Genomic DNA, 14324 nt, shown 5'->3' on the forward strand with positions numbered 1-14324 from the left:
CAAATGCATGACCCATTTAATGACTTTAATGTGATCATCCTTTTTAAATGTCCAATTAAGAAAATCAGAGGCATCTTGAATATGTTTTACTCCACTGTGACATCAGAGTAGAGGACGCTGTGCTCCTGCAGCTTATTGCCATCGCTCTGTCAGCTCGTATTTTGGGCTGTTATATATAAATGTGTGTGCGCGTGTATTTGTGTGTGCGCGTGTGTGTGTGTGTTGTGGGTCGAGCCCGAGTGCGCGCCGCCTCTCCATCAGTGCGTGTGCACGAGTGTCCGCAAAGCCGCCGCTGCTCCTCTCCAGGCGCGCAGTGCCGTCCACAAACTTTGATGAGCTGTAACCTTCGCCGAGGAAACCAAAACATATTTACATTTTTAAAACATATTTTACAGGTCGCGTCCGCTGATTTTTGGGTCGATCGAGGTGAGTAACCTGCGAGCTTGAAATGACACTGACGTGTTGACGGTTTTCTCGTGAAAAGGATGGAGATCCTCGCGTGTTTATTTGCATAAACCTACAAGTGGCTTCGGAACCAGAGTGGAGTCTGTGAGGCGTTCGTGGTGTTTGCTGTAACGTTATGATGTTTTTTTCTTTCTTAATTTTAATCTGTGGTTTTTCACGTGCGTTTTTTTCTGTCTCAGTCGCATTGATGTTACCTTAATTACCTAAATGTTCATTATTATTAAACGCCACGTGCCTGGTTGCCATGTAAACGTTTTTCCCCATGTCGTCTTATCATTTTAGTATTATTGTAAAGCTTTTTCTTCAACACACAGGTGTCAAAATGGAAATCACTCCTGTTGAAATATTCAAAGAGGACAATAAGTGCCCGCTGGACGACTGTCCGGTGAATTCTTCAGCCTGGATGTCCGGATACCCCGAGAGCCGCAATGTGACCCACGATGAGAGCTGGGAGCCGGAAGGCATGTCTCCCATCATCCCCATCATCACTGCAGTCTACTCCGTGGTGTTTGTGGTCGGCTTGTTGGGCAACTGCCTCGTCATGTATGTGATCATCAGGTAAGGTCGTTTTAAAAGAAGGATGAAGATCAAGAAATACACTGTATACGTTTATGTGGCAATGGAATAAGCATGCTATTGTGATTTTAAATCGGACTTTAAAGGTTTATTGTTGACAGGAAAGTTTCTGAAAAAAATAAATAAATGCAGGGGAGCCTAAATGATTTTAGAAACACAGAAAACAACATGAGGCCCATGCAGAAGAATGTGTTCCTCCATAGTCACTGTAAATGTTATTACTTCTGGAGAAGGCACTGGCACCAACCCTTGGGCGTTCACAGTGACCTCGAGGCCATCTGGTCTATGTCATAGTTCCTTTTAGTGCCCCCTTGCTCAATAGAGACAGGTCCTCTGCTCTAAAACCCACTTATGCAGCTCATCCAAAGAACATCTAATGAGCATGTTAAGTGCATGGCTGGGACAGCATCTAAATATATATTAAGTTTGCACTTAGTAAGTCACAAGGGACAAAAGGTATTGCATTTTGTCAAATACATTGTTTAGATTAATGTTGTCATTTTTTATTCAGTGGGAAAAAAAGCAACCACAATATAATTGAATCTGCCTCCTTTACCGTGGCCCTTTTTCTCTTTTTTATCTAATAACCTTCAAGCTACAAAATGTAATAACAATATTCTGTAAACTTCCCTGTTGGGTGGACATGATATTAATCATAGTGGGAGCTAGTGGTGCTTTATCAAGCTGATATCCTTCTTGCACCTCATTGGCTCTTATTTATGGTGCTTGAGAGCCAACAAATCTCCTTTTGATGTAATGTGAAATGCAGCAGTGGCATCCGCAATTAGATTGATTGCGACGCCTGTTGGTAAAAAACAATTCTATCAAAAAAGCCCGAACATTTTACTATTTAGTTGCTGTGAGGAGGACGATTCAACTGCAGTAACAAGGTGCTTTATTGATTTAGTGTAAACTACATCTGAAATGATCCCCATCCAAACACTGAAGGTACGAGTCAACACAGGCCATACGTTAGACGTTCAGCTATAAGCCATTAGAAGAATCTGTCATGGCAGCGCAGCCTTTAAAGGTGTTGTGCTTGTATTTTACATTAACATTGAATCAAATGACATGTAATGTGTGTAAAGGGTCTCTCCTAGTGATGAACCCACAGATAATTATCACCCCCACTCCGCAGTCTCCCCTCAGATCTCCGGAGCACTTTAGCGTCTTTCAGCTCATTGTTTTGGTTTATGTTTCGACTCGCTCTCCCGGCTCTCACCTTGTAAGCCACCCGCTCCACGACAAACGACCGTCAGACAAGTTAGCAAAGTTATAGCGACGAGCTGGTGAACACAAGTTAGCACCGAAGGAACCAGATATCACACTCGTGAGTTGGTGGAGACCAAAAGCAGAGCTGAAATAGTCAATATCAGACTTTTCCTTCATCAAGTGAACAGAAACACAACATTTACGTCGTGTAAATGTATCGATGTTTTGTTTACTATTTGGCCAAAACCCCAAAAAATATTCAGACATGTGTAAAACATCTTTCAGCCTTGCAACATTGTCATAATGATGTATTATTTACCACTGGAAAGAGGATTTTTAGTGATACGTGCTATATGTGATGACTTCCTTTTTATTTGTTTATTATAAACCAAAAATACATTCCTTCCTGTGAGCCATGGCAATGTTGCCTTGGAAACTCTTGTTTTTAATCTCAGTGTGAATTAATGAACAATGTTGGTTCATGATGAGCCAACGAGGAAGGTCTCTGTCTCTTGGTGGTTAGCCGTGTCCATCGCTCTCCTCCTCACTATCACATGTTCAACAGGTACACAAAGATGAAGACGGCCACCAACATTTACATTTTCAACTTGGCTCTCGCCGACGCCCTCGTCACCACCACGATGCCCTTCCAGAGCACGGACTACCTGTTGAACACCTGGCCCTTCGGCGAGGTGGTCTGCAAGGTCTTCATCTCCATCGACTACTACAACATGTTCACCAGCATCTTCACCCTCACCATGATGAGTGTGGATCGCTACGTGGCCGTGTGCCACCCGGTGAAGGCCCTGGACTTCCGCACGCCGATCAAAGCCAAGATGATCAACGTGTGCATCTGGATCCTGTCGTCGGCGGCGGGCATACCTGCTTTCATCCTGGGTGGCACCCAGACGAAGAGCGGTGAGGAAGAGCTCTCACCCGTCCCTCGATAACGCTGAGTAGACGGGGCACTTGCTTGAAGCCGGCGCAGATAATATTTTAAGAGCAGAAATATATTCTATCATCTGTCAGAGCAGACTTTTCCATTAGCTGCACATCAAGCATCAACCTCCATGAATATAAATGATGTAGGAAAGGAATAAAAAGCTGAGTTTAGAGCAAAACGTTCCCTTTTGAGTGCAGATCAGCTGTTCCATAAGCGCTCGCTAAATTGATAGCAGAAAGGAACAGAGTGCAATCCTATTTACGATGAAGCACGAGTGCACTTCATCTCTTCATTCACTCTTTTTCTCCCCTCCTCTCTCCTTCGCTCCTGCAGACATAACCGAGTGTGCCTTACAGTTCCCGGAGCCGTACGTCTACTGGGACACACTGATGAAGGTGTGTGTGTTCGTCTTCGCCTTCGTCGTGCCCGTGCTCATCATCACCGTGTGCTACTCCCTCATGGTCCTGAGGCTGAAGAGCGTCCGGATGTTGTCCGGCTCGAGGGAGAAAGACCGCAACCTGCGGCGGATCACGCGGCTGGTGGTGGTCGTGGTGGCCGTGTTTGTGGTCTGCTGGACGCCCATTCACATCTTCATCCTGGTCAAGGCGCTCGTGAGCATACCCGAAACCACCGCCATCATGGCCGCCTACTTCTTCTGCGTGGCCCTGGGTTACACAAACAGTAGCCTGAACCCTGTCCTGTATGCCTTTCTGGATGAGAACTTCAAGCGCTGCTTCAAGGACTTCTGCCTCTCGGCCAAACTGAAGGGGGACAGGGTGTCGGGGAGCAGGAAGACCCCCGGCGTGCGGGAGTCCGTCGTTCCCCTGGGGAACCCGGACGGGACTAGAAAGCCCACATGACTAGCAGTGGAACTGTCTTCAATTTCTCACATCGGAAAAGAAGACTCGCAAGACCTGGGCCTAACCCATGTCACATCGGCAATGTAGTTTTGTCTCTGTTACAGAGTTTATCTCCATTATCACTTGTGTTTTAACCTAATTTCAGAGGTCAAATGAAAGGTTCACGTCATAAATAGTGTGCCACTTTGATTCATATTTTCCCCCGTGAGAGATTCTGTATTTAGATGGAAGTGAACTGGAAGAGAGTGTGGTGGAACGTCCCCAAACCAAAAAACAAGAGGTAACGAGAATATAGTGCCAACATTTCCAAAGAAAATTGTTGAATATTTAATGTGAAACAAATAAACAATTGTTACACGATTGGCACCTTCACACAGTAAACTTGTTACATCAGTTATGTGCTCATTCCTTTCTCAAATTCGATGTATTCCTGTAATTTCCTCCTATAGGAGGAAAATGGAATTTGTGGAACCAGAAGTGGTTCTTCTGTGGCGTCACGATGAACAACCATTTTCGGCACCTTTATTTTTTTCTGCGTGATAATGTTTCTATCGCCGAACGTGCCTTTAACGGTCCAGGATGACGGATGCTTGTAGCTCAGTAAGTGATCGGTAAGTGGGGTCAAACAGGTTTTCTTTTCATACAGTATTGATGTTAGCGGTATCGCTGCATGAGCCACTGACATCACATATTTTAATCTTTTTCATTTCTGTTTGAAGGCGAGCGTTTGAATTGTGCTGATTGACTACAGTGTGAGAGAACTGACTCACGGTCGACTTTGAAGTCACTGGGAGGTAAACAACAACAAAATGAAACTCAATCGCTGCATCAAAGCTGAAAGTTTATCGATGAGTAAAGTTTTTAAAATCCTGGACTTGAATGTGCTTTTAAAATTTGACAGAGGGCTCTCGAACAGTTTTGACTCTGGAGTTGTGTCCAGACTGATAAGTTGTTCAATTTATGGGATATAATTCAATCACGTGTGCTTTGTGTGGCTTTTTACAAAGATACACATCGTTATTGTAGGGAAATGTTCTCATCAGTGCAATCTGAAAACATGAAAAGCTGTTTAAACAAGTGTGTTAAATAACTTTTCTTCTGTCAACTGTACAATATGATAGTATGTGAGTTATTTTGTAGAGATAACGGAAAAAAACTTTGCACAGACGTCACTGAAATACACTGTTGTAGCATGTCAATGATCATTGCTTTAACAGTTTAAAGCAACATCGGCAGCCAGCGCTTGATGGGCTGTGCTGTTATTTTGAATGTACTGCAAATAGACTAAAAACGTATGATCACTCATGGTAAATACACCCATATATCACATTAGAGGTCACCGACGCAATTCAGAAATAAAATCCATGTTCAGAGAGATTCTGTTTCTCTCTCACGTCCCTAAACCGTAGCTTTGTGGGTTTGGGGAAACTAGTTTTAAAAAAATTATTCTTAACAAATCTGTATGTAAACTGACATAAAAATAGATAAATGCGCAGACGTTCTGTTACTTGACAACAAAATCAGAGACATTATTCTACGAACCTTCACTGTGACCGAGACATCATTGCTTTATTGTCTCTGTGCTTATAGCGTTTAAAGCTGCTGCTGCTGTATGTTGGCTGTGCTGTCAACTGAACTGACGTGTTTCTCAAAACATATACTGTGCTTGAAGCTATAAATATTAAAGCAAGTTTAACAATTGTTATCTTCTCTTGCAGTGACAACTCATCTTGTTGTCAGTTTTGACTTGTAAATTCCCTGACTGTGATATATACTCTCCTTTGGTGCCGGTAATGTCTTTCTATGTTTGCACTGCATCATTACTTTGAATATTTTGGTTTTAAAATAAAACGCTGACTTATTTAAAGATAATTTACAGATCGGGAATCTTCTGCAGGTGATTATGTTTGTTACTGTAAGCCAACAGCCCCCTCCAGAGGACAGCACATGTAATTACAGATAAATATGAATCGAACACATGAATTGATTTAGGACAAATAATACGGACATTGAACTTCCACCGGTGTTAATGTGATACTGAATAAAACAAATCTTGAATGTTTGAATGTGTTTAAATGTCATGTGGGCTCTACATATCATGTTTTGTCAATTACTGTTTTGAAGAAGAAGAAAAAATAACAATAAACCCATATGTTGTTTATTTTCCTTCAAATATAACACGGTAATAAATATCCACGAATACCAACACAACAAACACACGAAGGAAAAATGAACACGAAGGTAACAAACGGAGACGTTTGGAGGGCGCGGCCGAGTGACCGAATATCACGTGACTCCTCTGACGTCACGTCGCGGGTCTCTTCCGGGTGTGTTTTCGCTTCAGCTGGTCGGGTGGACGGTGTCAACGAGCGAGCGCAGCTTCCTTTAAGAGTTAAAGAAACATTTACAGCCGAAATGAACAGAATATTTGGCCGAGGAGGTCCCAAGGCTCCCCCGCCGAACCTCACAGACTGCATAGGAAAAGTAAGTCCACTCCCTTTTTAACTTTTTGGGGCGCCCGTCTCGGAACAAAGTAAACAAAGATGGATCCCTTCTCGGCTGGGTTAGCTAGCTCACTTTTATGAGCAGGAAACCACATTCAGATGCTGGGATGTCATATTCAACGCGCCTAATACTTATTAGCTATGGCATTATTGATAGACGGGGTTATCACATCGGGCGTGTTTACCTGCGTCGCTCGACAAACAAAGGTATTCAAACAACACGACGTGTTTATCTGCACACGTTATGAATCAGCATTAGATTTGAAGAGGTATTTGAGCCTTTCCATTGGTATCCAACAGGAACCGCGTCTCTCTCTCTCGGTGAAATGGCTGACAGCAACCAGTTGTACAGGTTATTTGTCAGGGAGCAGCTATTATTAGACCGACTGGGGTGGAGGAAGAACCGGGTGATGTGTTAATGGTCCTCGTTAGGCCTAATTTACCTTACAATGTGTGGATGCCCAAATAAAAATGCTTTCCATGCAATTAATCGCCTTTATTTGATCTGAAAGGGCCCTTTTTTCAGAGGAGTCTGCTGATAATGACCTGAAAGCTGATGTCATTTTCTCTGTGTTTTTTACTTGAAGGTTGATGACCGCTCGGAGTCCATCGACAAGAAGGTTGCCAGACTAGATGTCGAACTTGTGAAATACAAAGACCAGATGAAGAAGATGAGAGATGGGCCCTCAAAGGTGAGATCCGGTGTCCAATGCTGCTGTAAAAACAAAGAAGAGAAAGGGCTCTCCTCTTGAAACACTTTTGGCTGCTGCCGACCAGGACCAAAAGTCACTTATCGGCACAAAGGGAGCGTTTACAAACTCTCTCCTCAAATGTTTCTTTTTATTATAACATACACACATGTGCTGGGACAAGCAGAGCTCCAAACATGGGTGTAAGTGGGCTGGAAACACAAGAAACAAATGAATGAGTTCTCTTCCTATACTTCTATGATGTAAACTACTCTACAAGATCACTGAATACAGACCATCATATAATAGTACACCTTCAATATCTTGGGATTTGACACTGTTTCCAATACCTCACTGCAAAATGTCTTAAATTAGAAACTATCCGATCAAATATGAATAATAAGTACTTATTATCTACTTTTGCCTCATGTTGATCATCAGTTAGTATCATTTGTTAAGTATTCCTTTCCTAATTATTGTTTTCCTTCACCAGAACATGGTCAAGCAGAAGGCTATGAGAGTTCTGAAGCAGAAGCGTATGTAAGTACTTTTATTTATCAAAGTCAGTGTTTATAATATTAAACCTATCAAATAAAAGCGTTGAATGTTTATCTTATCAACCACAGTTATTACACATGTCATCTGCTGTGATTTTATCATCTTCCAGGTATGAGAGCCAGAGGGATAACCTCATGCAGCAGTCGTTCAACATGGAACAAACAAACTACACAATCCAGAGCCTTAAAGACACTAAAACCACAGTAAGACAGTACATTATGTACCAGAGGACATTATCTCCCAGCTGGACTTCAGAAAATGAGTCTTACTGCACACATTTGCTTTTTTTTTAGGTTGATGCCATGAAAATCGGCGCCAAAGAGATGAAGAAAGCGTACAAGCACGTGAAAATTGATCAGATTGAGGTATTTGTTTTGTGAATATGGATTTACCAACCAAGATAATTGATCTCAGCAGACGAGAGGGAGGAGCAGGAAATAATTGTGTATATATTTAGAGAGGACACACCCCTATTCCCCTCCTGATGAGGCATTTACACTTTAAATATATTACAGTGGACAGAGTACCACACATCAGTCACAGCTCACAACGTTTAAGTTGCTGCAGTGTAGTTATCTTGGGACCACGTGTGGGACATTAAAGGAACTGTTTGGATGTTATGATGTTATGAAGTATCATCCGGTGTATTACTCCCTACAGGAAAGGGAAGTACAACTGTGGACGGGCAAAATGCATTTTAGCAACTGAAAATAATCTTGTTTAAGTGTACGCTACATTTAGAATATGTTGACCTTGCCGTAACAGAGCTATACAGTAGGTTTCGGATGAGGAACTGAAGACGTTCTATATATTTTTTAATGCACTCTTTAAAGCCACCAGACTCCAGATAAAGTAATAGTAATTAGACCTTGCATAACTCTGATACATTTTACTGGCAGTATGTTGCTTTGCTCGTGACCTGGTACGTCACACATCCAAACTAGACCTCTAACCTTGCGTCGGGGCATTCAGCACAATAGAAGTCTTTGTTACAGAGCCGACGGATGAAGTGCAAACTCTGAACTGGTTTTCTTTTTGATATTCAGGATCTTCAAGATGAGCTCGGGGACATGATGGAGGACGCCAACGACATCCAGGAGGCGCTGGGCAGAAGCTACGGCACACCGGAAATTGATGACGACGACTTGGAGGCCGGTAAGTAAAATACTTCAAGGATGGGAATTTGACTTTTACCAGTTATTGCACCTTAAATAACACGTGCTGTCATTGAGACCCTTGTTGCCAACGATGGCTGCCATTCCCCCCCCCCATCCTTAACTTCCCATCCTTCTGCGGCCACAGAGCTGGATGCTCTGGGTGACGAGCTCCTCATGGATGACGACAGCTCCTACCTGGACGAGGCTGCAACAGCTCCTTCCATCCCAGAGGGCGTGCCCGGAGACAAGTCGGTCAACAGGGTAACAAACTGTTTTAAGATTTTCACAAGTGTTCTCGTTAGTTTACAGAGCTTTTGTTTGTTCATGATGGGTCATTCTTCTTTTTTTGTGTTTCAGGATGGTGTCCTGGTGGACGAGTTTGGCCTTCCTCAAATTCCTGCTACATAAAAGTGCAATCAGAACAATTCTGCTAGTTTTACATGTATCATAGGCTTTTTGTATTTATCCAACTGACACTCCCAGCCTTAGAGTGCAGCATTAAAAACCAAAGCATCTTCTGTGCAAGGAATGATGAACTGCATCTTAAAAATCAGGTATCTTTAATTAAAAGTTGATTTCTACTCTATTAGTGAGCTCATATCTTATGCATCGGTGGTGATCGTCTGAATTGGGATTCTCTTAACTTTGTACAGTTTCTGCGGCATTTCTTTGCCAAGAACAAAATAAATTATATTTTTCAAACAATACATTGAAGTCATGCAAAAGTAATTTATGCAAAATTTACTTTTCCAAGTTAAATAAATAGAAATGCATAATCAATAACTTAAAAATGCATCATTTATTATTTACATTTACTTGAAAAAAATAAATACTGATTTCTTGAAGCGAGTTGGAGCTCAACTGAAGTGATTCACAGCGTCGTCCTTCGCGTCGTCACCAGCTCAGCCTGTACGTGTGAGGGAAGATTCTTTGGTGCAGATATTCCACCACACTGGTCTTGTTTAGCAGCTTTTCAAATTCATGGTAAGGAATCTAGAAAAAATAAATAAATGCTTTTTCAGTAATTTCATTAAAAGTTAAGAACTAAATGGGTAAAACAGATGGATGATGGAAATGCCTAAAGAACACAAATTGCTGACTCGGGAAAGCACAAAAGGTGAAGATGAGGGTCCAACCTGAACAACTTCATATCCCAGAAGCCTCAGATGTCGCTGCTTGATGGCCTCTTTTCCAAGTAGCTGCCTCGTGTTCGTAGTGAACCTCTTCTGTCCGTCAATACAAAGCGCGATCCTGCAACGCACGAACCATCCGGAGCAATGTGTTAAAACCTGTTTTGAAGAATCACTTCAGCTTCGACGGATGAACTTCGGAAGAGTTTTTACCTTTTGTATACGTCATCAATCTGACTGGCAGGGAGCACATATCCTTCTTCATCAAGTTTTATCTCCACATCTGCAGGAATCAAAAAAATTAAAGATTGTTGGGACGTTAAACCCCTTTAGATTGACTACAGGAAACATTTAGGAGATAAACAGCTGTCACGTTACCGAGCGTGTAGCAGTACGGGGTCAGAACTTTGGATCCAAAGTATGAACGGGCCCCGAGCAAATCCACCAGTCCATTTTTAACAGAGTTGTACAGATGTGCATCCACGGGCGTCTCCAGAGAGCGTCCAGACATGAGGAAGGACTTGACGCGGTACTTGGGAAGGAGCCTGGAACCCTGAGGAGACAACGGAAGATGTGAAGGAGCACAAATACGTTCATACTGTTGCTTGAATTAAATTAAAACTTAACCCACCGTATTATGTCATTTTTAGTTTAAAGTAACATTTGATGTTTTTTCTTGAGCAATCAACTAAAACATCATATTTCCATGAAAGCTGCAGCGATGTAGAAGATCTTTTGGTTTTGGCCTTCAGAATAAAAGCACACGGGCATCCACACCAAACCACATAAACAAGCTTCAAGACAGTCTGTGTTGTGTTGGTCAACAGTCATCAGTACAGGTTGTAGCATAGATAACTGGAATGCACTCAACCTCACAATGATGACATGCTGTAAGAGGGCCTGTATTCAGGTTTGAGGCTCTAACATTCAACTGTTGACAGTTTTAACATATTTTACCTCATAAAAAGGACACTCCAACTTCAAAGTCATGTAGAGCTGGGTCAGCTGTGCCAGGACGAGCCGGTCCATTCCTGTGCCCTGCTCTGGAAGACAGGAAACTTTAGTCTATCGTATATTTATAGCCAAATATTACACATGTGTCTCAAGAGGAAAAACTTTGCGTTTGTGGAAAAGTCAAACACATTGCAGGTGTCATGACAGGATGTTTCACCTTGCAGTTGCTGTAAGAAGTACCGGCTGAACACTTTGGAGACAAAGTTGACAGGGACCCGCTCCACCAGGGTGCAGGAGTGCAGGAGGTTGAGCAGCGTCCGGGGCTGGAAGTGTGAGAAGCGAGCGCGCAGGACGGTTTCAACTTTCCCGAAGACCTCGGCGGCGTTGGGAGGAAGGTAGCCGAGCTTTCCGAAAGCCATGATCTGCCTGGCCACCTGGCTGGTGCTGTAGTCGTCTGCTCGGTACACAAAGCTCTCTGCGACGGCGTCAAACACGGTCGGGGAAAGGATGTTCCTCCGGCTAAAGAACTGAATCACCTTGGTCACCGTCTCTGGGTGGGAGGTGAAGGTCATGGTGGGCACGTACCTCTCCATGGCCTCCACAAAGTAATGATCACTGTGACCAAAGTGCATCAAGGCCCCGAGCACAACGGCGAGTTCCTCATCCGTGAAGTGAGGCACATGCCGCACGGCCTGTTTACACAGCCTGATCACAAGAGGCATGGCCTGCGTCTGGTTCAGGGCCACGAGGGCGCCAAGCAGCCCGCTGACAGCAGGAGGATCCATGCGGGAGGAGACTGTCACGGCGTGGGAGTGCATGGAGTTCAGCAGGTCCCGGTGTTTTCCGTCTTGACCCACGGCACCTTGCAGAAACCTATAGGCAGCCGTGAGATCCGCAAGGCTCCACCGGGCCGGCTCCTGCTTCTTGATTTGCTCCATCACCTGCTCCAGCATCACACAGCCAGGACCCCCCACAGCCAGCATTGCCCGGCCCAGAGTACACAGCTGCCCTACACTCATCTGCCCTCTGTCCAGCCTCTCCTGGCTCTCAGACACCAGCCGCACCATCAGCGTGCTCCAGGGATCCAAGAGGAGGCGGGTGCAAGCCAGGAGAGCCGATACCAGTCCGGCATCTGTCAGCCGCACAGAGTCCTGCTCCAGCTGGAAGCACAGAGCTCTGATGGTGTCCTTCTCCAGCACCGTGGGATCCTTCAGGGAGCCACTCTCGTGCTCCAGATCGGCCACGCGGTGGAGTGCCGCTGCAGCCATGGTGTCAGACATGATCTCCACCGCGCGCAGCAGCGTGAAGACCTGCCGGGACGAGGAGCAGCCCCCGAGACGCTGCTGGAAGGCCTGCTCCTCTGCAGCCGTGGGCGGGTGCAGCTGGGTCAGGCGGAACCGAGGTCCTGACTCTCTGTGGAGTCCAACAGAGCTGCTAGCGACAAAAGAGGGCTCCTTAACGATGGTGGTCAGGTTTCTTCTCCCGCAGTCCAAGTGGAGCTTCTTGCAGACCGGAATCCGGATGCAGCCGCCGGCTGAGGTGGACAGGCAGGCTCTGCACGTCGGACTGTTTCCAATGGCCCCCAGGAGCCTGGTGGCGCGGACGGGTCCGACAGGAGGGCAGCGGTGGAGCTGCCTGAACAGCTGACATCTCTGGATCAGATTCAGAGCCATGCCTCTTCAGACCCAGCTGAAACAATGAAAAACACATAGTTTGAAACCAAGAACACGCGGACCACGATGTTAACTAACTAAATCTGTGTTACTAGCAATGAGAGTAACTCCCTCGTGTCTCTTCCGTTAACTAACCAACCTTGAGGCTGCTGTTAGCTAACGTGAGCTACTCAGCCGCGAGCTTCCTGGCTCGCGCTTATCATATTAGTGTTTAAAGGCTGACAGCTGGACCCGGAGTGAAGAATAAACAACAACAGACGAGATGAAAGCGGTAAAATGCACACCTTGACATTCTCGACGGCAGCACGGGGACACAAGAACCGGGGACGGCAAAGACGTTTCCCCTCATGTGGTTCCGTAAGGATCGTGAGGCGTTCATGGCGCCTGGTTATGTGGTAGTTTCTGAAGTACGTCATTGGATCATAAGTATTAGTCATGCGACTTTTTTATTTTTTTATTACGACATAATAGAAAGCTTGATGAACAATCCAGAAGACGCGAGGGAGATGATTGATTCTTAATAACGTTGGCTGTAAAATACATACCATTATTGTAGCCTGATTCAAATCTTTACCGACAGCATTAGAAGGCAGCACCATTCAGCGTGAGCTTTTTTTATTTAGACACTAGAGGGCGACATAACCCACTTAATAACTGCACGCTCACACAATCTGTTTCCCCTAGTTCAAATGGTCTATAAAGTCTCATCATTAAAATGTAATACTGTAGATTGTCGTACTACAGTATGACTTGTTATGATATACTATACTCTAACTTTAACATAGTTATAGAATATTGTACTAATTACTTTTTATATTTATAGTATAGTTATATTATATTATTCTATGATTTCTAAGAAATGTTATGATTGGTACTTTTATACAATTATTTTATTTTTAATTGCTCTGTACTACTAATTTTGTATTTGTTTTTTATGACCCACTTTACTACAGCTTTTAGCATTTTGTTCCAAAATCTATTTTTAAATAATTAAGATAGTAAGAAAAAAAAAAAGTATACCACAATATATCAAAAAGGTCCAAGTAGAGCATGTCACATTATGCAAAGAACACATTTTTCTCGCAAAGTCACAAAAGTGTATGTGATCCCAGAGAACGTCTCAAAAACAAAGTCATTGTTTTTTTAAAAGTTCTCTACCCTTTTATCAAGCCTTTGTCAGATTAGGAATGACAACTTGTAGTTGCGGGTAAGTGGTGTAATCTCAAGTGTTGAGCAACATTTACATAATGAAGTCAGATGGAAAAAATTCTTAGTTTTTCGCGTGCGGCCCTCGATCATATGCTTGCTCCCTAAAATGGAAATCAGAACGTTAGATATCCCTGGCCTAGTGGATTTGTTTACATTTGGAAAACATTAATCTCTGCAAAGTGCCTTCGGAAAAGACACATCATCCCCTCCAATAAAAAGATTTGGCATAATAAGTGTACGTTTTGAGCATATGTAGATACTGCTGCTGCTAAATCAATAGAAACCTGACAGATGGGATCAACTGTATCATGCATATCCAATAGCTCAGTCTCACTGGTCTGTTAAATACAAAAATACAACATTTAATGAGAAACTCACAATTATATGCAGGTGT

General features: G+C 43.6%; 3 protein-coding genes across 4 annotated transcripts; 2 read left to right on the forward strand and 1 right to left on the reverse strand.

Annotated features, from left to right (window-relative positions):
* The first annotated feature begins 230 nt into the window (after positions 1–230).
* On the forward strand, positions 231–4056 carry LOC117749568 (delta-type opioid receptor-like). Of its 2 annotated transcripts, XM_034560200.1 has the most exons (4): positions 231–285; positions 819–1023; positions 2819–3171; positions 3530–4056. In XM_034560200.1, exons 2-4 carry the CDS (start codon positions 869–871, stop codon positions 4054–4056), a joined length of 1035 nt encoding a protein of 344 aa, XP_034416091.1. In that variant the 5' UTR covers positions 231–285; positions 819–868. The 2 variants fall into 2 exon arrangements, with proteins under 2 accessions (XP_034416091.1, XP_034416090.1); XM_034560199.1 differs by lacking the exon at positions 231–285 and having other exon boundaries at positions 788–1023.
* Positions 4057–6366: 2310 nt separating this feature from the next.
* On the forward strand, positions 6367–9813 carry chmp5b (charged multivesicular body protein 5b). The gene is made up of 8 exons (XM_034560389.1): positions 6367–6540; positions 7148–7252; positions 7743–7789; positions 7917–8010; positions 8101–8172; positions 8854–8962; positions 9110–9225; positions 9322–9813. Exons 1-8 carry the CDS (start codon positions 6472–6474, stop codon positions 9370–9372), a joined length of 663 nt encoding a protein of 220 aa, XP_034416280.1. The 5' UTR covers positions 6367–6471; the 3' UTR covers positions 9373–9813.
* fastkd3 (FAST kinase domains 3) lies at positions 9745–13093 on the reverse strand. The gene is made up of 7 exons (XM_034560388.1): positions 13006–13093; positions 11266–12737; positions 11052–11137; positions 10473–10647; positions 10308–10377; positions 10101–10215; positions 9745–9957 (listed from the first exon to the last, which is right to left on the reverse strand). The coding sequence occupies exons 2-7, from the start codon at positions 12719–12721 to the stop codon at positions 9859–9861; spliced, it is 2001 nt and encodes a 666-aa protein (XP_034416279.1). The 5' UTR covers positions 12722–12737; positions 13006–13093; the 3' UTR covers positions 9745–9858.
* Positions 13094–14324: the final 1231 nt, after the last annotated feature.

Source organism: Cyclopterus lumpus, chromosome 20, assembly GCF_009769545.1.
Source record: "Cyclopterus lumpus isolate fCycLum1 chromosome 20, fCycLum1.pri, whole genome shotgun sequence".
Lineage (NCBI taxonomy): Eukaryota > Metazoa > Chordata > Actinopteri > Perciformes > Cyclopteridae > Cyclopterus > Cyclopterus lumpus.

Coding starts and splice junctions, on each gene's coding strand:
- chmp5b (XM_034560389.1), top strand. CDS start 6,472: ATGAACAGAATATTTGGCCGAGGAGGTCCCAAGGCTCCCCCGCCGAAC. Junction 7,790..7,916: donor GTTCTGAAGCAGAAGCGTAT/GTAAGTACTTTT, acceptor ATCATCTTCCAG/GTATGAGAGCCAGAGGGATA. Junction 8,963..9,109: donor TGACGACGACTTGGAGGCCG/GTAAGTAAAATA, acceptor CTGCGGCCACAG/AGCTGGATGCTCTGGGTGAC.
- fastkd3 (XM_034560388.1), bottom strand. CDS start 12,721: ATGGCTCTGAATCTGATCCAGAGATGTCAGCTGTTCAGGCAGCTCCAC. Junction 10,216..10,307: donor ATTGATGACGTATACAAAAG/GTAAAAACTCTT, acceptor CGTGCGTTGCAG/GATCGCGCTTTGTATTGACG. Junction 9,958..10,100: donor TGGGATATGAAGTTGTTCAG/GTTGGACCCTCA, acceptor TATTTTTTCTAG/ATTCCTTACCATGAATTTGA.
- LOC117749568 (XM_034560199.1), top strand. CDS start 788: ATGGAAATCACTCCTGTTGAAATATTCAAAGAGGACAATAAGTGCCCG. Junction 1,024..2,818: donor GTCATGTATGTGATCATCAG/GTAAGGTCGTTT, acceptor CATGTTCAACAG/GTACACAAAGATGAAGACGG. Junction 3,172..3,529: donor TGGCACCCAGACGAAGAGCG/GTGAGGAAGAGC, acceptor TCGCTCCTGCAG/ACATAACCGAGTGTGCCTTA.